Source organism: Babylonia areolata, chromosome 29 (genome assembly GCF_041734735.1).
Source record: "Babylonia areolata isolate BAREFJ2019XMU chromosome 29, ASM4173473v1, whole genome shotgun sequence".
NCBI classification, from domain to species: domain Eukaryota; kingdom Metazoa; phylum Mollusca; class Gastropoda; order Neogastropoda; family Buccinidae; genus Babylonia; species Babylonia areolata.
Genome location: NC_134904.1, coordinates 31,800,457 through 31,822,852, shown reverse-complemented (window position 1 = coordinate 31,822,852; position 22,396 = coordinate 31,800,457). Strand labels below are relative to the sequence as shown.

Sequence of the window (22,396 nt, the reverse complement as noted above, 5' to 3'; positions counted from 1 at the left end):
ATTCAGAATATGGTATTATTTGAAATATTCATCATAGTCATACGTCAGGATGTACAGAGGTGTACTAGAAGTAGCAGTCGTCGTCGTTTCAGTTCAGGGTGTGTTGCTGTGGAGGACTGTTGACTTGAATTGTCCTTGGACAGACGAATAGCACACCCTGCCACCTGGATTGGTGTGATGATCGAGCCGCTGTGACAGAACTGTGTAGACCTTAATTAAGAGGGTTACCCTCTGAGAGCTGGACGAACTTGACGTGAGGACTTGACAAGTGAACTGCCGGTAGCACTAGCTGAACGAGGGACAGTAGCTGAACGTATCGCTCACTGAACGAGGGACAATGCAACTGAACGTATCAATGACTGAACGACGGACGTTCAGTGTAGCTGAACGTATCACTGACTGAACGAGGGACAATGTAGCTGCATAAACGTATCACTGAGTGAACGAGGGACAATGCAACTGAACGTATCACTGACTGAATGACGGACAGTGTAGCATAACGTATAGCTGACTGAACGAGGGACAGTGTAGCTGAACGTATCGCTGACTGAACTAGGGACAATGTAGCTGATGAACGTAGCTCTGACTGAACGACTGACGTTCAGTATAGCTGAACGTATCACTGCTGGACTGAACGACGGACAGCGGGGCAGTGTAGCTAAACGTATTGCTGAACGAAGGACAATGTAGCTGAACGTATCACCGATTAAAACGAGTTGTCCTCATTCCTAGTTTTCATTCAGACCCCTGCTGACAGCTGAAGAGCAACACACGCACACACTCACTCGGCCGCACTGGTATGTAATGTGTGTGCGTGTTATTGTTGTAAATGCTTGCATGACTTCTCCAGTTCCGTCGTCCCACGCCGAACTCTCTCTATCACGTGTGTGTGTCTGTGCTTCATTAAGCTTGTAAGCTAGTGCATATGTTTTCATTATTTAAGGGCTCATATGTATGATAATTACACAACACACTGTCGCAAACTTTGTCCGCAGCTGGTTCTCTTTATTTGATTTCTGTTACAACTACCGTAGTTAGAACCGATGTCAGATTTGTATTGTCTTGTGTATAATACACTTTCAATGGGTTTTTTTTCTTTCGTGTGTGTGTCAGTGTCACGTGTGTGTGTGCTCGCGTATGTGACGTGCGTGTAAGTGTGTGTTGGGGGGCGGGGGGTACAAACATCTAAGTTTTTCTCTCCAAACCTTAAGGTTTCCTGACAGTCAGAGATGCTATTCCATTCGAATCTATAATTCCATCAGTGTACTAACTCACATGTACGGACAAATTGTAACAAGAAGAACATACAATTAAATTAAAAGGGTGAAGTGTAACGACCTATAGAAATTGTCATACGCTCTCCGAAGGTCAAATTGTTCCAGGGCTGTAGAGGTCTTGGTTAATTCAAGAGACAGGTGTGTATGCCCAGCTTCGATAATTAGAGCAGCTGTGTCCCAGTCAATGACTGTATTAACAGACTGTCGCTGCATAACACGAATACCTGTGTGCCTGCTGTGTACAGCCGTGCGTCTGCAATCCCTGTTCAGTCAAAAAAATAAAACAGGTCAACCCTCACCCCACCTCGCACCCCCCGCTCCCTACACCCAGCTTTCTTTTTTAGGGGTCGTGTTGTCCCCACGAACACTCCACTCACTTGTCAGCAATGTTCTTACTCCTCACCTCTTAACAGATTCACGTCGATACGTGATGAACTTGTGAAGGATCGACACTGACGTGAATCTGTGACACGACACGTGAATCTGTGTGTTCCAGAACACTTTTTTTTGTTCCTTCACAACACAAGGGGTTTCTTTCAAGATTCCTCTGTCGTGAAGGCTCGTGTATGGTCCGACTGTCTAGTTGTTTCTCTCTGCTCAGCTACCATGGCTGGCTGTTTGACTGGTGGGGAGTGTGTGTTCTGTGACGGTGAATGAGTGCATGTGTGTGCGGTTCTATCTGTGTGTGTGTGTGTGTGTGTGTGGTGTGTGTGTGTGTGTGTGTGTGTGTGTGTGTGTTCGTTCTTTAGTTTAGCGTCTTTTCACAGTCAGTGATATTAGACGAGTGTGTGTGTGTGTGTGTGTGTGTGTGTGTGTATTGTACGAAAATAAAATATATATAGGCTCTGCATGTCTTTAAAACTTGCAATTTCAAAAGCAGCAAATTTTCGCTGTACAAACAGCTTCTTCAGGCCAGGGCACCTTTAAAACTTGTAATTTCAAAAGCGAGGCCAGGGCACCTTTAAAACTTGTAATTTCAAAAGCAGCATATATATATATATATCTTACAAAGTAAAGCCTTTCAATGGGGGCGAATCCTCAGTGGGCTCGGATGAGGACAGCAGAAAATACCAGAACCCCTAATCCTCTTGTCTGTACAATAATGTTTTCTATTTTCATCACCTACTCTCAGCTTCTATTTTTTTCGTGAATTTTTATTTGAAATGTCGTTTGTCTGTTATGATCAAAACCATTATTCGATTTTTTTTTCTTTTTCGTTTGTTTGATACTTCCAAATTGATCTGTTAAATCTGACACAGATAAGTCATTTCGATTCAGAAGTTTGATTTCTGGATGGCTACTGAAGCTAAAAAAACAAAACAAACTACTATGTAACAACGTTATGAACATGTAATAGAACTGGAAAATATTGCAGGAGCACACGCACACACGCTCAGGCTCCGAGTCTGTGCAAATTGTACACAATAATTATTAATATATATGGAAAGTTATAAATATCGCCATGTCGATGTCCGCACTCTGAAGATGAGAAGATAAGGAGTTCCCAGATGTGGTATACAAAGTGAATACATTAATGTGTTAAACAAAACTTTTTAAATTGTCATTATCTTTTTCTTTTTCTTTTTATCAGAAGACAGTCTGATGTGTTTGTTTCACTATAAATACGATTTGTTCGAAAGGTCTTTAGAGTGTCCGCGAACAGATTGTACACATAGATTGGACAGAATGTCCCTCGACAGAGTGTTAGCCTCTGATGGCGAATATATAAGGTCAAGAGTTTTAAATTGGGTATGTAGGCAGACCCATATGTAGCAAACCAGAGCTCATAAACATGGAGCAGAGTTTCACGATCGGCTCTTCAGTCTCTAACAAATACCACTTGTGGATGCGAAGAACGTTTTGACTAGAGCGTTCTAACTACTTCAAATATCATATAAAAGTGTTTTTTTTCTCGATAAGCATTCACCCTGTTGAGTTTTGCATGTCACAACCTTGAAATCTGTTCTTTTTTTTCCCCCTCTTTTTCCCCTTTTTTTTCTTCCAAGTCGGATTTTTGCCTCTTGAACGGAATACCTGAAGCTGTGAAAGTAGAATTCAAAAAAAACACGTAACCGATTCTGTCATGGTGCCCCCTGTTCATCATTCTTTTGTCTCTGTGCAGAACTCCTTCTATCAGACCGACAGTATGGCGGAAAGTGACGTCAGTCCCCTGGTGTCCTGTGAGTGGCTGCAGGGGAAGATCAGCTCAGGGGACTTGGGGGACGTGGTCATTCTGGATGTGTCCTGGGCCAGCGACAGGGACTGCCAGCAGGAATTTCAAAAGTATAGCAGTATAGTAATAATATTGTATTTGTATTTCTTTTTATCACAACAGATTTCTCTGTGTGAAATTCGGGCTGCTCTCCCCAGGGAGAGCGCGTCGCTATACTACAGCGCCACCCATTTATATATATATATATATATATTTTTTTTTTTTCCTGTGTGCAGTTTTATTTGTTGTTCCTACAGAAGTGGATTTTTCTACAGAATTTTTGCCAGGAACAACCCTTTTGTTGCCGTGGGTTCTTTTACGTGCGCTAAGTGCATGTTGCACACGGGACCTCGGTTTATCGTCTCATCCGAATGACTAGCGTCCAGACCACCACTCAAGGTCTATAGTGGATGGGGAGAAAATATCGGCGGCTGAGCCGTGATTCGAACCAGCGCTCTGATTCTCTCGCTTCCTAGGCGGACGCGTTACCTCTAGGCCATCACTCTAGTAGTAGTAGTAGTCGTAGTAGAAGTAGTAGAAGCAGTAGCAGCAGCAGTAGGACTAGCAGCAGTAGAAGTAGTGGTGATGGTAGTAGTAGTAGTCGTCGTCGTAGTAGTAGTAGTAGCAGTAGAAGCAGCTGTACTGGTAGTAGTAGCAGCAGCAACAGCAGTAAAAAAAAAAAAAAAAAAAAAAAAAAAAAAAAAATTTAGCTGTAGCGGCAGCAGCGGCCGCAGCAGTAGCAGCAGCAGCAGTAGTAGTAGTAGTAGTAGTATAATTACAATTGCTACATCTATAGCGCCTATCTTCGGCCACAGACCAAACTCTTAGCGCCTTACAAAAACAGCCATTTACACAACTGTGTGGTGGTACACGCTGACGGCAGCAGTAATAAAAAAAAGATAATGTTTCCATCTGCCAGAATAGCCTATGTTACAAAGTATCATTATAGTGAGTAGCGTGATCGAAGACAATGGTAATTCTTAATCATCTGCCAGTGAGATTCTTGAATCGTTTGACTGAATACAGAAGACAATAACAAGTTTGTGTTTTATGATGTAATGTTAATTGACTATTGTTTCAGTTTCAAGGAAGCGTGTTTGTAGAGAGATCCGTACACACTATGTGTGTGTGGGGAGGGGGTCGGGGCCGTGGGGGCGTGGGGGGGGTGGGGGAGGGGCTGGGGAAAGAGGGGTAGGTGTGTGTTGTGGTGGTGGGGGTGTGATGGGGGTGGCAAATGTGTGACTGTGCATGTAGACAACGCATTAGTCAGGCCTCATTTGAGAGAGAGCCTATATCTCTTCTTTCGGACAGCCGGGGCGATATACCGAAGTCCCTTGTGTAGCATGCACTACTAAGCAGCGCTAAGCGCACGTAAAAGAGTATCAGTATCAGTATCAGTAGCTCAAGGAGGCGTCACTGCGTTCGGACAAATCCATATACGCTACACCACATCTGCCAAGCAGATGCCTGACCAGCAGCGTAACCCAACGCGCTTAGTCAGGCCTTGAGGGGGAAAAAAAAATATATATATAAGCGTACATACATAAATAAATAAATAATAATTATGATGAAAAAAAAAGGTAGTAGTAATGAAAATAATGATAAAATAATAATAATAATAAATAAATAAATAATTAAATAAATAAGACAACAATGATGATAAATAAGCAAATAAATATAAAACATGAAGACACACATTCACACATACACCCACACATGCATAACAGATATGCCCCCAAAACGCAGTTTCATAGCGTGAAACTGCACGTAAAAGAATCCACAGCAACTGAAAAGGGCAGTCCCTCAGTGTAAAAAAATCCGTAGATAACTCCACTTTAGTCGTAAAACAAAATTTATACACTTGTAGATCTTTTTCTTTTCTTTTTTTTTTCTTCTTTCTTTCTTCTTTTCTTAATACATACTGTCCTGTGGCGACGCGCCTTCTCCTGGGAGAGCAGCGGCTCGCATTTCAGACGCCGGAGAGATCTTATTATGACAAGAGGTAATACAATACAATACAATACAATACAATTGTGATACAGTACAGGAGAAAGAGAGGAGAGCCGGGAGGCTGGGAAAATCATTTTCATGAAAATATATGCTATGACTGGGACTCTTGGGGGGGGTGGGGGGGGAGGGGGGTGGGGGGTAAATAAACAAAACGGTCATACACGTAAAATGTTACATGTCTGTCTGAGTGTGTATATGTGCGTGCCTGAAGTCTCATTGGCCAAATGACACAGGAAACGTACGATGAGCGCCCAATGGCAGCCGTCAATCGGCTCTACCCAGGTAGGCAGCAGCCTGTTGTGTAAATGACCCCGAGTTTGTAAAGCGTTTAGAGCTTGGTCTCCGACCGAGGATAGGCGCTATATAAGTATCCATATAGTCAGCGTCCGCCCCTCCGCAGACAACAGATTTTCGTTGTGATACCAGTGGGCGCCTGTGTACTTCCAGTCTTGGACTGATCTGAAGAGCCACTCGCACTTCCACCGTTGAGAACACATGCAGTCTGCGTCATCTTCGGACTACGATGAACTACCAAAACGAAGATTGATTGATTGAATCTTTAATGGGTAAAGAATTAGGCACAGTAAAGGCCTTTTTACAATTCTGCCCATTTAACGACACAAAACAGAAAAAATAGATAAATAAAATAAAGAACGACACAAAACATAAAAATAAAGAAATAAACTGAAATAAAATAAAAATAATAAGAACGACGAATAAGAATAGGAACTTGAATAGTCTATTAAAAGTAACAAAGCGATGAAAACTTGAACAATTGGTACATTACATGTACATACGTACTTACACACACACACACACACACACACACACACACACACACACACACACACACACACACACACACACACACACACACACACACACACAATTATAAAACAAGCAAACAAAGACATACGTACACATTCACGCCCACACACTCAAACACACACAAACACACACACGCACTTACTGTTCACACATACACATACAGTCAGTTTTTCATTCATCATGGCATGGCAGCTAGTGGACTGTGTACAAGAAGAAGAAGAAGAAGAAGAAGAAGAAGTTATTTGCCAGAGAGAATTCAAACTGAATCGTCGATCACCATCAGTGAGGACAATAACTGTTTGTTCGTACTTGATGGGATGGGTTTTGTTCAGTTAAAAAAAAAAAATTATTATTATTATTTTTTTTTTAAGGATTGATTTGATGCAGATGTTGGGCGAGGGGAGAAGAAGGGATATGAGGAGGAGGGATGTGAGGGGAGGGGGTGCGGTTGGTGGCAGGGTGGGGGGGGGGGGGAGGGGGCGGAGGGAGGCCGGATGAATTTTACGACAAGTGTGACGCCGACACTGGTGACAGAAAATGATGACGGCACGTGATGCTGTGATGTGAAGCGTGTGCTGCGTTTCATTATCCCTTTATGATGTGGTGTGTACAGTATGATTATGGTGTGGCCGTATCCACGCGCTTTTAGGCATTCATTCATTCGTTTATTCATCAAGTTAATATAAGTACTTGTTGATAGTGTTGTTTGCCGCTGCTGTTTTTGGTTTTTTACTTTCGTGTTTACGTTACTATTCCCATATCTTTAACTCTCTCCATACGAACGGCGAAAGAGACGACGTTAACAGCGTTTCTCCCCTATTACCACCATCAAAATATAACAAGCGGAAGGCTCTTACACTGAAGAGGTGAATGTTGACAAAGAATACCACAATTCTGACGACGAAAGCTAAAGGTTGGGTCATTCAGACACCCACTGGACATCCGAGGGGTCTGTGTAGAGGAGAAGAGAGGACTGGCCGTACTGAGTGAGTTAATGAAACCGCCTAACCCTTATCATCATCGTTATTGTTGTTATCGTCATCATCATCATCATCATCATTGACTGATCGACAGGCTCATTGAATAAAATAATGACCTGAATGAATAGTGATAGATATGCAGATCATAGATCGACTGATAGCTTGACAGCTTGATTGATTGATTGATTGATTGGTTGATCCACAACAACGCCGCGTCAGCCGCCACCTCCCTGGGGCGCGGTACCTGGACGTGATGGTGGGACCCCACACTCCGCTCTTCCCGCGGAACCTGCCGCCCCTGCAGGTCTTCCAGGATGCCGCCCGCGCCGCCGGGGTCCGCGAGAGCAGCCACGTGGTGCTGTACAGCGACTCCAACAACTGCGGCTTCTTCATGTCCAGCCGGGCCTGGTGGACCTTCACGGTAAGGGCGAGGCCACTCTGTCACGTTGAATTATAATATATATATATATATATATATATATATATATATATTATATATATATCTATATATATATATATATATTTGTATTTGTATTTCTTTTTATCACAACAGATTTCTCTGTGTGAAATTCGGGCTGCTCTCCCCAGGGAGAGCGCGTTGCTATACTACAGCGCCACCCTTTTTTTTTGTTTGTTTGTTTTTTTCCTGCGTGCAGTTTTATTTGTTTTTCCTATCGAAGTGGATTTTTCTTCAGAATTTTGCCAGGAACAACCCTTTTGTTGCCGTGGGTTCTTTTACGTGCGCTAAGTGCATGCTGCACACGGGACCTCGGTTTATCGTCTCATCCGAATGACTAGCGTCCAGACCACCACTCAAGGTCTAGTGGAGGGGGAGAAAATATCGGCGGCTGAGTCGTGATTGGAACCAGCGCGCTCAGATTCTTTCTCGCTTCCTAGGCGGACGCGTTACCTCTAGGCCACCACTCCTATTGTATATATATATATATATATATATATATATATATATATATATATATATATATATATATATATATATATATATATATATATATTTATCTCTTTCTCTCTGTTCCTTTGTCTGACTGTCTCTGTTTCTGTCTCTGTTAATATATATATATATATATATATATATATATATATATAGATAGATATATATATATATATATAATTATCTCTTTCTCTCTGTTCCTTTGTCTGTCTGTCTCTGTTTCTGTCTCTGTTAAAAAAAATATATATATATATATATTTTTTTTAATTCTCTTCAGTTCTCTCTGTTCCTTTGTCTGTCTGTCTGTCACTCTTCTCTGTCTCTGTGATTATAAGGTCTAGGACAAGATCTTTTGTGTGTGTGTGTGTGTGTGTGTGAATGTGTGATTTAAGTTCGATGTGTAAAATTAATGTGCAAGATAATGTTTGAATTTTTACTTTATTTTCTTACAGGCGTTTCGCCGGTGCAGTTTTATTTCACAAGAAGGATGTAACTGTGTACCCCCATGTCACAAAGGCTAGTGTTCAGCTAATGACATTAACTCACTCAGTACGGCCAGTCCTCTCTTCTCCTCTACACAGACCCCTCGGATGTCCAGTGGGTGTCTGGGTGACCCAAACTTTAGCTTCCGTCGTCAGAATTGTGGTATTCTTTGTCAACATTCACCTCTTCAGTATAAGAGTCTTCCGCTTGCAATATTTTGATGATGGTAATTGGGGTGAAACGCTGTTAACGTCGTCTCTTTCGCCGTTCGTATGGAGAGAGTTAAAAAGTTTCAGTGTGTTCAGTGTTGTCTCTCTGTGTCTCTGTCTTTCTCTGTCTCTGTCTCTCTGTCTTTCTCTATCTCTCTGTCTGTCTGTCTCTCTTTCTCTGTCTGTCTGTCTCTCTGGAATGATGTTTCCCTTTCACTGCTAGCTGGTATTGTGCGACTCAGTGGTTTATTTGCAAATACTTATGCGTGCGTGCGTGCGTGCGTGCATGCGTGCGTGCGTGAGTGTGTCTACCTTTGGACTGGCGTTCTCATCTCCGGTGTCATTGACGGTTTCATTCAAGTTGTTTGCGGTGGTCTTCCATGAGATAAATAGATAAATAAATAGGTGAAAGTAAGTAAATATGTAAATGAATGAATAAACAGATAAATGCATACATGCATACATAACACGCTATATGCTATTGCTCAAGTTTTAAGAAGTTGGACATGTGTGCCATTCAGAGACACGGCCAGGTAGGCCATTAACTCACTCAGTACGGCCAGTCCTCTCTTCTCCTCTACACAGACCCCTCGGATGTCCAGTGGGTGTCTGAATGACCCAACCTTTAGCTTCCGACGTCAGAATTGTGGTTTTCTTTGTCACATTCACCTCTTTCAGTACAAAAGCCTTCCGCTTGCAATATTTTGATGATGGTAACTGGGGTGAAACGCTGTTAACGTGGTCTCTTTCGCCGTTCGTATGGAGAGAGTTAAAAGGCTTGTTGCAGACTATTTGAAGTGTGTCACCCAGTTTTGCCATCTGTAGCGTTGTCACTTCCACGTCGTAAACCAGACGGCCTGTTTAGAGAAGAAAACCGAATTTAACACAGTGAAATCTGTTGTGACAGAAAGTAGGACAAAACAATACGATGCAGTCCAATGCAATCCAGTGCGAACGAACGCAATACAATGCAATGCAGTGCAATGCAATACAATGCAATGCAGTGTAACACACTACACGACACGACACTACACTACACGACACTACACTACACCACAATGCAATGCAATGCAATGCAACTCAACATAACACAATCCAACACAATACAATAGACTACACAACACTACACTACACTGTACTATACTACAAAACAATACAACACAACACACTACACTACATTACACGACACTACAACACAACACACTACACTACACTACACTACACTACACTACAATACAATACGACACAACACAACACTACACTACACTACAACACAACACAACACACTACACTACAACACAACACACTACACTACACTATACTACACTACAACACAACACAACACACTACACTACACTATACTACACTTCAACACAACACAACACAACACACTACACTACACTACACTGCAATGCAATGCAACTCAACATAACACAATACAACACAATACAATAGACTACATAACACTACAGTACACTACACTACAATGCAATACAACACAACACACTACACTACATTACACTACAACATAACACACTACACTACACTACACTACACTACACTACACTACAATACGACACAACACAACACTACACTACACTACACTATACTACACTACAACACAACACACTACACTACACTACACTATACTACACTACAACACACTACACTACACTACACTACAATACGACACAACACAACACTACACTACACTACACTATACTACACTACAACACAACACAACACAACACACTACACTACACTACACTGCAATGCAATGCAACTCAACATAACACAATACAACAGACTACATAACACTACAGTACAGTACAGTACAGTACAGTACAGTACACTACAATACAACACAATACACTACACTACACTACAACACACTACACTACACTACACTAGACTACAACACAACACACTACACTACAACACAACACAACACACTACACTACAACACAACACAGCCGACGGAAGGTGGTGATGGACATATGACCTCAGGTGTACGGGGCGAAGCGTGTGTCCATTCTGAACGGGGGACTGCAACGATGGGTCAGCTTGGGGTACGCCACAACATCCGACACTGCCCCTGTGGAGGTAGAGAGAGAGAGAGAGCCCCGAGAGGAGAAAGAGAGGAGAGAGAGAGAGAAGAGAGAGAGAGAGAGAGTCTTTCATTTGCCAGTGGGTCTTTTTTTTTAATTTTTGACTTACTTGTGTAAACAAAGTGAGTGTATGTTTTAACCCGGTGTTCGGTTGTCTCTGTGTGTGTGTGTGTGTGTGTGTGTGTGTGTTTCTGTGTGTCCGTGGAAAACTTTAACATTGACATTTTCTCTGCAAATACTTTGTCAGCTGACACCAAATTAGGCATAGAAATAGGAAAAATTCAGTTCTTTCCAGTCATCTTGTTTAAAACAATATTGCACCTCTGGGATGTGCACACAAAAATTTTAAAAAAATGAAGCCTAATCATATGCAAACTGCATTTACTGTTATATTTATATTTTTTTGTATTTTCTATACTTGGCACTTTGATCTGATATTCTGACCCAACAACAAGAGCAGTCATTATTATCATTTTTTGTTCAAACAGGAACTTCTTTTGCTAAGCATGGAAGTTTTATTTATTTTGCAAATGTTTTTGTGCAGATGGTAAAAAAGGGAAATTACTCTGTAATTAATGCTAGGGGACTTAATTTGCTTTAAACTGATCTTTCTCATCTTAAACATTACATTTTGAAATTAAACTCAATACATAAAAAGCTTGGATTTTTTTTTAAAGTGTATCACAATTGAGTCTTGAAGGCCTTGCCTCTCTTGTTTGTTTTTGTTTTTTGGGTTGTTTTTTTTTTAAAGAAGCTTAATTATGTCAGCCTGCTTGTGTGTTTCTCTCTTGCCGTCTGTCTGTCTGTCTCTCTTTCTCTCTGCACTCTTTGACACATCCTTGAAAGTGAAACTGAAAATGAATATGAAACTGAACATGAAAGTGAAAAGGAAGGCGAACGTGGAAGCGAAAAGTGAAACTGAACGTGAAAGTGAAAGTGAAACTGAAAAACGAACCTGAACATGAAAGTGAAAAGGTTGGCGAATGTGAAAGCGAAAAGTAAAAGTGAAACTGGACGTGAAAGAGGAAGGAAGTGAAAGTGAAAGTAAAAGTAAAAGTGAAAGTGAACGTGTCATGACGTGACTTGTGTTCCTTGCAGCCAGGTGACTTCCAGGCCTGCTACAACAGCCAGCACTTGCTGACCTTCGAAGACATGAGTCAGCGGGTCAGCTCTCGACAGACAGCCATTCTGGACTCTAGACCTGAAACCTCTTTCAATCAGGGTAGCTCTCCCTCTCTCTGTGTGTTTCTGTCTCTGTCTCTGTCTATCTGTCTGTCTGTCTGTCTGTCTGTCTGTCTGAATCTCTGTCTCTCTGTCTCTGTCTCTCTCTCTCTCTCTATCACTCTCTCTCTCTCTCAGCTAGGTCACTTAACTCATCGTGCATTTATTTATCTATTTTCATGATTTGTTGTATATCTGAATAATACTTTGACTTCATGCGCCCCTTAGCATTAGAACTTTGCATTTAATGTCAATAGAATGTCAAAGTCTCTCTCTCTCTCTCTCTCGTACTCTCTCCCTCTCTTGGTATTTTGTTGCATTGCGTTGTGTTGTGTGATTGTTGAATTGTGTTGTGTTGTGCTGAGTTGTGTTGTGTTGTGTTGTGTCCCGTTGTTGTGTTGCGTTAATTGTGTTTTATTTGTTGTTTTTCGTCCTTGGTATTGTATTGTATTGTATTGTATTGTATTGTATTGTATTGTATGACAATGATGGACTACCAAAGTTGTATTGTATTGTATTACTTTTTCGTCTGTAGTGTTGTGTTGCATTGCACTGAATTGCATTTCATTTCATTTCATTGCGTTGTGTTGTGTCGTGTTGTGTTACGTAGCGCTGCGGTGTATTGTATTGCATTGCAGTGATTTGCATTATAAATTCATTCATTCATTCATTCCATTCATTCGTCCATCCACCCGTCCGTTTCTTCGTTCGTCGTCCATTCATTCATTCATTCATTCATTCATTCATTCGATCGTTTCATCCACTCATCCATCCATCCGTCAGTCCGTCCGTCCTTTTATTCGTCTTTTTTTTCCTCAGTGACCTGTAGTGGCTGGTTAACTGATTGCTGTCCACGTGCATTCACCCACCCATCCATCCATCCATCCACCCACCCCCCTACCAATCTATTCATCCGTCCGCCCTTCCGCCCTTTCATTCGTCCTTTCGTCCTGACGTGTTGTGGTTGGCTTGGCTGATTGCAATTTTATTCATCCTTCCATCTCATCCGTGCTTCCATTCATTCATTCGTCCGTCCATCCGTCAGACCTTTCATTCGTTCTTTCGTCCTAACCTGTTGTGGTTGGTTGACTGGTTGCTGGCCATGTGCATCCATCCATCCATCCATCCATCCTTCCATCAACCCAACCATCCATCATCCCATCCATCCATCAACCCGCCCATCCATCCATCCATCCATCAACCCAACCATCCATCCATCCATTCACCCATCCATCAACCCATCCATCTATCCATCAATCAATCCAACCATTCATCCATCAATCAATCCATTCATCCATCCATCAATCAATCAATCCACCCATCCATCCACCCATCCATCCATCCCTCCATCCATTCATCAACCCATCCATCCATCCATCCATCAACCAAACCATCCATCAACCCAACCATCCATCAACCCATCCATCCATCCATCAACCCAACCATCCATCAACCCATCCATCCATCCAGCCATCCATCCATTCATCAACCCATCCATCCATCCATCCATCCACCCACCCACCCACCCATCCATCCATCCATCCACCCACCCACCCATCCATCCATCCACCCACCCACCTACCAATCTATTCATCCGTCCGTCCTTCCGCCCTTTCATTCGTCCTTTCGTCCTGACGTGTTGTGGTTGGTTTGGCTGATTGCAATTTTATTCATCCTTCCATCCATCCGTGCTTCCATTCATTCATTCATCCGCCAGACCTTTCATTCGTTCTTTCGTCCTAACCTGTTGTGGTTGGTTGACTGATTGCTGGCCACGTGCTTCCATCCATCCATCCTTCCATCAACCCGTCCATCCATCATCCCATCCATCCATCAACCCGCCCATCCATCCATCCATCCATCAACCCAACCATCCATCCATCCATTCACCCATCCATCTATCCATCAATCAATCCAACCATTCATCCATCAATCAATCCATTCATCCATCCATCAATCAATCAATCCACCCATCCATCCATCCATTCATCAACCCATCCATCCATCCATCAACCCAACCATCCATCAACCCAACCATCCATCAACCCAACCATCCATCAACCCATCCATCCATCCATCAACCCAACCATCCATCAACCCATCCATCCATCCATCAACCCACCCATCCATCCATCCATCCACCCACCTACCAATCTATTCATCCGTCCGTCCTTCCGCCCTTTCATTCGTCCTTTCGTCCTGACGTGTTGTGGTTGGTTTGGCTGATTGCAATTTTATTCATCCTTCCATCTCATCCGTGCTTCCATTCATTCATTCGTCCGTCCATCCGTCAGACCTTTCATTCGTTCTTTCGTCCTAACCTGTTGCGGTTGGTTGACTGATTGCTGGCCATGTGCATCTATCCATCCATCCATCCTTCCGTCTAATCGTCTGTCCTTCCACCCTATCATTCGTCTTTTCCTCCTGACCTGTCGTTGTTCGTTGACTGGTTGCTGGCCACGTGCATCCATCCATCCATCCATCCATCCATCCATCCATCCATCCTTCCATCAACCCATCCATCCATCCATCCATCAACCCAACCATCCATCCATCCATTCATGAACCCAACCATCCATCCATCCATCCATCAATCAACCCAACCATCCATCCACCCATCCATCCACCCAACCATCCATCCATTCATCAACCCATCCATCCATTCATCCATCAACCCATCCATCCATCCATCCATCCATTCACCCAACCATCCATCCATCCATCCATAAACGCAGCCATCCATCCATCCATCCATCCATCCATCCATCAACCCAACCATCCATCCATCCATCAACCCAACCATCCATCCATCCACCCATCCATCCATCAACCCAACCATCCATCCATCCACCCATCCATCCATCCATCCATCCATCCATCAACCCATCCACCCAACCATCCATCCATCCATCCATCAACCCAACCATCCATCCATCCATCAACCCAACCATCCATCCATCCATCCATTCATCAACCCAACCATCCATCCATCCATCCATCCCTCAACCCATTCATCCATCCATCAACCCAACCATCCATCCATCAACCCAACCATCCATCCATCCATCAACCCAACCATCCATCCATCAACCCATCCACCCATCCATCCATCCATAAACGCAACCATCCATCCACCCAACCATCCATCCATGTATTCATCTGTCCGTCCTTCCACCCTATCATTCGTCCTTTCGTTCCGACCTGTCGTTCTTGGTTGACTGATTGCAGGTTACGTGCATTTATCCATCCATCCATCCGTCTATCCACCCATCCATCCACCCGCCCATCCATCCATTCATCCATCCATCCATCCGTCCGTCCGTCCGTCCTTTTTATTCGTCCTTTTATTCGTCCTTTTTTTCGTTCTTTCATTCGTCCCTTCGGCCTAACGCGTTGTGGTTGGTTGACTGATTGCAGGCCACGTGCCTGGCGCTCACAGTCTGCCCTTCACCCAGCTGGTGGACAGCGCCAGACAGGAGATGATGGACGCACCGGACGTCAGGAAGGGTATCTTATTCATTCATTCGTTCGTTCATTCATTCAATCAATCATCCATTCATTCGTTCGTTTATTCATCCTTCCACCCATCGATCTGTTCATTCGTTTGTTCATGCATTCATTCGTTTGTCCATCTAATCGTTCGTTCGTTATCTAATCGTTCGTTCGTTCATTCATCTGTTAGTTCTTTCGTAACTTCCTTCATCTGTTCGTACTCTCCTTCAACTATACATTCGTTCGTTCGATCATCTATTCGTTTGTTCGTTAGCTCATTTATCTGTTCGTATGTTCCTTCAAATCTACATTTGTTCGTTCGATAATCTATTCTTTCGTTCGTTCGTTCATCTATACGTCCGCTCGTCAGTTCATTCATCTATTCGTTCGATCATTCAAACATACATTAGTTCGTTCGTTCGCTCGATCATCTTTTTGTTCGTTCCTTCGATCATCTGTTCGTACGTTTCTTCAAATATACATCCGTTCGTTCGTTCGTCCGATAATCTATTTGTTCGTTAAGTTCGTTTAATAATCTGTTTATTCGTTCGTTTGATCATTTATTCGTTCGCGTTCGTTCTTTCATTCGTTTGTTCATATATTCATACGTTCGTTCGTTCGTTCGTTCCTTCATCAATTCGTTCGGACGTTTGTTCATCTATTCATTCCTTCGTCTATTTTTTCGTTCGTTCGTTCGTTCGTTCGTGTGTGTGTGTGTGTGTGTGTGTGTGTGTGTGTGTGTGTGTGTGTGTGTGTGTGTGCATCCCCCACCTCCCACACTTAGGGCCTACACACGCGCACGCACACATAAACCCGCAATCATGCACAGTTCTACGTCTGTCTGTTTTCATAATTTTTTTTTATATTATATTCATGGCCAAGTTGTTTACAGTCCTCCTCCTTCTCTCTCTCTCTCTCTCTCTCTCTCTCTCTCTCTCTCTCTCTCAGACCAATTCTGAGTTCAGCTCTCAGACTATCATCAGATTCATTACGGACCAAGTATTGTTTTAATGTCAAGTGCTTGTGCTTTAGTAACCTGACAATTAAGCATATCATTTTTGACTGTAGCTTGATGAATCCTTATGTACACGAACGTGTGTCTTCACAAGTGACTGAGAACGTTGATGTTTTTGACATTTTGCATTCATTATCAGTTGTTTCGCTTGTCAGTTTAACGACTTCTCTTTTACGAAATCCTTTAAGTAATTTTCTGTAATTGTATTTAGATTTTTTTTTCTTCAAATTTCACCATCATTTCACCCTCATTTGCCCAGTTTCCCCCAACCCTCCATTCATTCACATCTCCCACCCCTTCTAACCGATAATACTCAAATGTATTCATAAATATTTCAACAAAATGTCTTCAATTACCCATATGTGTGACGGGACATTAAACAAAATTCCTCCTCCTCTCTGTCTCTCTCTGTCTCTCTGTCTCTGTCTCTCTCTGTCTCTCTCTCTCTCTCTCTAAGCTTTGAAGAGGCGTGAGAACGCAACAGAATTGTTCGATGTCAGAGATTGCTTTTTGTTGCTTGTTCGTTTTTGTTGTTGTTTTTCTCTTGGAGTCTGAGTATTTACTTGTTCACGCAATACTTTTGTGTCCGTATGTTGTTTGTATGTTATTTGTTAACAATATTCATAACACTATATAAGATTAGAAAATCTTCTTTACTTTTGTTTAACCCCTTCAAATGGGGCAATGGCCTTATATTGAATAAATCGTTCGTTCGTTCGTTCGTTCGTTCGCTCTCTCTCTTTCTCTGTGTGTGTGTGTGTGTGTGTGTGTGTGTGTGTGTGTGTCCCACGTGCAGTGCTGGAGCAGGCCGGAGTGGACATGTGCAAACCCTTCGTCTCCTACTGTAACTCGGGCATGTCATCCTGCACTCTGGCTCTGGCCTTCACACTGTGCGGAGGGAAGGACTTTGCCGTGTATCACGTGCGTTTCAGTGTTTCAATGGTTCAATCTCGTGTGTGTGTGTGTGTGTGTGTGTGTGTGTGTGTGTGTGTGGTGTAGTGTAGTGTAGTGTAGTGTGTGTGTGTGTGTGTGTGTGTGTGTGTGTGTGTGTGTGTAGTGTAGTGTGTGTGTGTGTGTGTGTGTGTGTGTGTGTGTGTAGTGCAGTGTAGTGTAGTATAGTGTAGTGTGTGTGTGTGTGCGTGTGCGTGCTTGCGTGTCTGTCTGTCTGTCTGTATCTTAGTGTGTTAGTGTGGAGTGTATGTGTAATAGTGTGTTAGTGTTAGTGTCTTTTAGTGTTGTGTGTGTGTGTGTGTGTGTGTGTGTGTGTGGATGTGAGGGTGTGTCTCACAAATAAACCTGTTCAGTCCAGCAAGCTGATGACATGATTTTTCACTTGCCAAGGTTGTTTTTTTGTTTTTTGTAGTCAATCTTGCGTTCCCGCAAAGAGGTCATACGTAATAACACGTATTGATTGCACGAGTTGAAAGAATTCAACTTTGTTAAGATAAAACACCCCCCAAAATGTTGACATTGCTGGGCGATCTTGAAAATGTTTATTGTGTTCACTGCACACAATAAAAATTCTTGTTATGTCGTTGAAAAGATATACATGCACTCAAACTGAACATGTGTGCTAATTAAACTATTATAAGATTAACATACTGGAGGTGATGGGGGGGGGAGGGATGGAGGGAGGGGCTGGGCGCGGGGGGATGGGGAGGGGGGGGGGAAGCAAGGCATGCAAAGGCAGATTCTAATTAAAAACAATATCATCAAACAAGAACAACCCGGTTGAAACACCTGCAGTTCACCAAATGGAAACTTTGTATTTGTATTTGTATTTCTTTTTATCACATCAGATTTCTCTGTGTGAAATTCGGGCTGCTCTCCCCAGGGAGAGCGCGTCGCTACACTACAGCGCCACCCATTTTTTGGTATTTTTTCCTGCGTGTAGTTTTATTTATTTTTTCCCATCGAAGTGGATTTTTCTACAGAATTTTGCCAGGAACAACCCTTTTGTTGCCGTGGGTTCTTTTACGTGCGCTAAATGCATGCTGCACACGGGACCTCGGTTTATCGTCTCATCCGAATGACTAGCGTCCAGACCACCACTCAAGGTCTAGTGGAGGGGGAGAAAATATCGGCGGCTGAACCGTGATTCGAACCAGCGCACTCAAGATTCTCTCGCTTCCAAGGCGGACGCGTTACCTCTAGGCCATCACTCCACTTAGCTTAGCTTTCTCCCCACCGAGAAATGTGACAGAACAGGTAAAGACTTTTATCAGCCAATTCACTGTCTGTGTGGGTTCGAATCCCGCTCTCACCCTCAGTTCTCCCAAGTTTGAATGGCTGCCGGGAGAAATTCAGCTGAGCGTCTAGCCATTCGGATGAGACAATAAACGGAGGTCCCGTGTGCAGCACTGACGCACTTGGCGCACAGGAAAAAAGAACCCATGGCAACAAAGTGCTGTCCTCTGGCAAACTTCTGCAGAAGAAACCCACTCTGATAACCATAATAATAATAATAATAATAATAATAATGGATACTTCTATAGCACACTATCCAGAAATCTGCTCTAGGTGCTTTACAAAAACGCTTTTGTTAACATAAAACATCATATCTATGTTACATACACACACCAAAATGTGACTACACACACACACACACACACACACACACACACACACACACACACACACGCTGCATACATACATTTTAACTCACTCAGTACGGCCAGTCCTCTCTTCTCCTCTACACAGACCCCTCGGATGTCCAGTGGGTGTCTCAATGACCCAACCTTTAGCTTCCGTCGTCAGAATTGTGGTATTCTTTGTCAACGTTCACCCCTTCAGTGTAAGAGCCTTCCGCTTGTAATATTTTGATGGTGGTAATTGGGGTGAAACGCTGTTAACGTCGTCTCTTTCGCCGTTCGTATGGAGAGTTAACATACATGTGTATCTAACAGCTACCCTAACACATACGCAAACATAGGCAGGCACAAACTTACATAAACACACGCACACGCACACACAATACACATTCATATACATGCATGTAGTTATGTACACATACATATGTACCTACACAAAATTAATGCGTGCACTCAAGACCTGACTGACAAGTGTGTTGTTGGGTTATGCTGCTGTCAGATCTCTGCACACAGCAGATGTGGTGTATAACAAATAGTAAAGAGTGGTAACTCTCTCCATTCACAAGGTACACAACTTCAAGTGAGTGCTGCTTACGCTACCGATTCAGCTAGCACACAGGTAAATAAAAGGTTCATTGGAACAAACCCAGACACTTCCTCTTAAAAGGAAGCGACGAGCATGTCCTTATACCGATCATCTTACATGTGCACACAGCAGCTAGGACAGAAGAAATGTGCAAACACAAATTAGCTTTTATTCAAGACTGGCATAGCCTCTTCGATCCTGAACAAGCCACACAGAACACACGGACAATACAGAACAAACACATGGTTGCCTCCGGGTGGTTTTTCAACTGGAAGTTAACAAATAATAATTATTTGTTAATTTCCAGATGTCTTGTATGTTTTCGTCCGAGCGCAACGACGCCTCGTTAAGAAACTGAAACTTGATTTTTTTTTTCTTTTCTTTTCTTTTTGACTGTAACTGTATTTCACACAAATTATAATTTGAGCTGCTAACTGCTTGATGATTTTACGTGTGCTACAACTGTTCACGTCTGTTTCAGGGTGGGTTTACAGAGTGGAAGACCAAAGCCCAGGACAACATTGAGAAGTCACAGTCATAGATACTAAAGAAATAATTATACTTTGCAACTTCTTTTTTTTTAGTGTCTTTTTTTTTCGTCCTGTCTTGTAAGCAACTCTATCGTGAACGTGTGAATGCTTTGGTGGTTTTTGACTCACTTGTGTGAGTCTATGTTTTAACCCGGTGTTCGGTTGTCTGTGTGTGTGTGTGTCTGTGTGTCCGTGGTAAACTTTAACATTGACATTTTCTCTGCAAATACTTTGTCAGTTGACACCAAATTAGGCATAAAAATAGGAAAAATTCAGTTCTTTCCAGTCATCTTGTTTAAAACAATATTGTACCTCTGGGACGGGCACAAAAAAAATAATAAATGAAGCCTAATTATATGCAAACTGCATTTACTGTTATATTTATATTTTTTGTATTCTCTAAACTTGGCACTTTGATCTGATATTCTGACCCAACAAAAAGAGTAGTCATTATTATCATTTTCTGTTCAAACAGGAACTTCTTTTGCTAAGCATGGAAGTTTTATTTATTTTTGCAAACGTTTTGGTGCAGAGAGTAAAAAAGGGAAATTACTCTGTAATTAATGCTAGGGGACTTAATTTGCTTTAAACTGATCTTTCTCATCTTAAACATTACATTTTGAAATTACACTCAATACATGAAAAGCTTGGATTTTTTTTTAAAGTGTATCACAAGTGAGTCTTGAAGGCCTTGCCTTTCTTCTTCTTTTTTTTTTTTTTTTTGGTTGTTTTTTTTGGTTTGTTTTTTGTCCTGTCTTGTAAGCAGCTCTATCGTGAACATATAAATGATGTTGTTGTTTTTTTTCGTCATGATTATTAAATCAGATTAAATTAGTCATGAGTTATACAACTGTGCGCGAGTCGAAGCAGCCATTGTTTTGTTTAGGATAGAGTGTATCACGCGGGACAGAGTTTATCGTCAAAGATATATTTATTATGTACAACAGTTACTTAGGCTTTGTGCCACAAAGGAGGTGGTGAATGAGGCACTAGAACATTAACCCTTTCACCGCCAGTCAATTTAGAGTACAAAATTCCCTTGTGGTATAAACACAGAAAAGACAGTGGCTAAGAATAGCTGGGGATTCCGCCTGCGATGCACAGAAAATATGGCCTATCCAACCACCGAACATTAAGAGCAGTTGGTTCATGGATAACAGACCAATGAATGGTCACCTTTCAGTGACATGGGTCCTCTACCACGCCTGTACATAAATACGAGCATGGCGGTGAAAGGATTAATACCCTTGCATCATCAATGGGTTAAATTCAGTTCAATCCATGTCGTCGGGGTTTTCTTTATGTCGATGTCGTGCATGCTATTATCAAACATGATCACACACACAATAAAGTCCAGCATGATAAATTGGGTTTTGACTGATTGACTGTGCGTGCGTGTGAATGTAATCTGGAGGAGGAGGAGGAGGAGGATAACGAAGTCGACAATGATGATATTAGGTAGGTCGTGTGATCTAATAGAATGCCAGACTGATAAGTCAAATACCTAAATGGTGACGATAATGATGAAGAAGATGATGACGACGAAGACCGCAACGATAATATTAGTAGTGGTAGTGTGATCTAATAGATTAACAGACGGACTGATAAGTAAAAGGTCTATATCGTAATGACGACAAAATTGAATACTACGATGATGAAGATAATAATGAGGACGATGCTGACGACGACGATGATGATGATGGTGGTGGTGGTGGTGTGTGTGTTTCTGATTTGTGATTCAGAACACCAGATTGACAAGTGAGGGGTCTACTTTAACCCTTTCACCGCCAGTCAATTTAGAGTAGAAAATTCCCCCTTGTGGTATAAACACAGAAAAGACAGTGGTTAAGAATAGCTGGGGATTCCCCCTGCGATGAAAAGAAAATATGGCCTATCCTACCACCG

General features: G+C 42.3%; 1 protein-coding gene across 1 annotated transcript; it reads left to right on the top strand.

Annotated features, from left to right (window-relative positions):
- Nucleotides 1-696: 696 nt before the first annotated feature.
- Nucleotides 697-21,149, top strand: LOC143302298 (thiosulfate sulfurtransferase-like). Its single transcript, XM_076616903.1, has 8 exons — nt 697-797; nt 3,400-3,560; nt 7,527-7,728; nt 10,956-11,051; nt 12,155-12,278; nt 15,695-15,784; nt 17,581-17,705; nt 20,443-21,149. Exons 2-8 carry the CDS (start codon nt 3,424-3,426, stop codon nt 20,500-20,502), a joined length of 834 nt encoding a protein of 277 aa, XP_076473018.1. The 5' UTR covers nt 697-797; nt 3,400-3,423; the 3' UTR covers nt 20,503-21,149.
- The last annotated feature ends 1,247 nt before the right edge of the window (nt 21,150-22,396 follow it).

What these genes read in the sequence shown, in the direction of transcription:
- LOC143302298 (XM_076616903.1), top strand. Translation starts at nt 3,424, where the DNA reads ATGGCGGAAAGTGACGTCAGTCCCCTGGTGTCCTGTGAGTGGCTGCAG. An exon ending in GGGCCTGGTGGACCTTCACG is followed by an intron (nt 7,729 to 10,955) that starts GTAAGGGCGAGG and finishes ATATGACCTCAG; the next exon opens with GTGTACGGGGCGAAGCGTGT. An exon ending in CGCACCGGACGTCAGGAAGG is followed by an intron (nt 15,785 to 17,580) that starts GTATCTTATTCA and finishes TCCCACGTGCAG; the next exon opens with TGCTGGAGCAGGCCGGAGTG.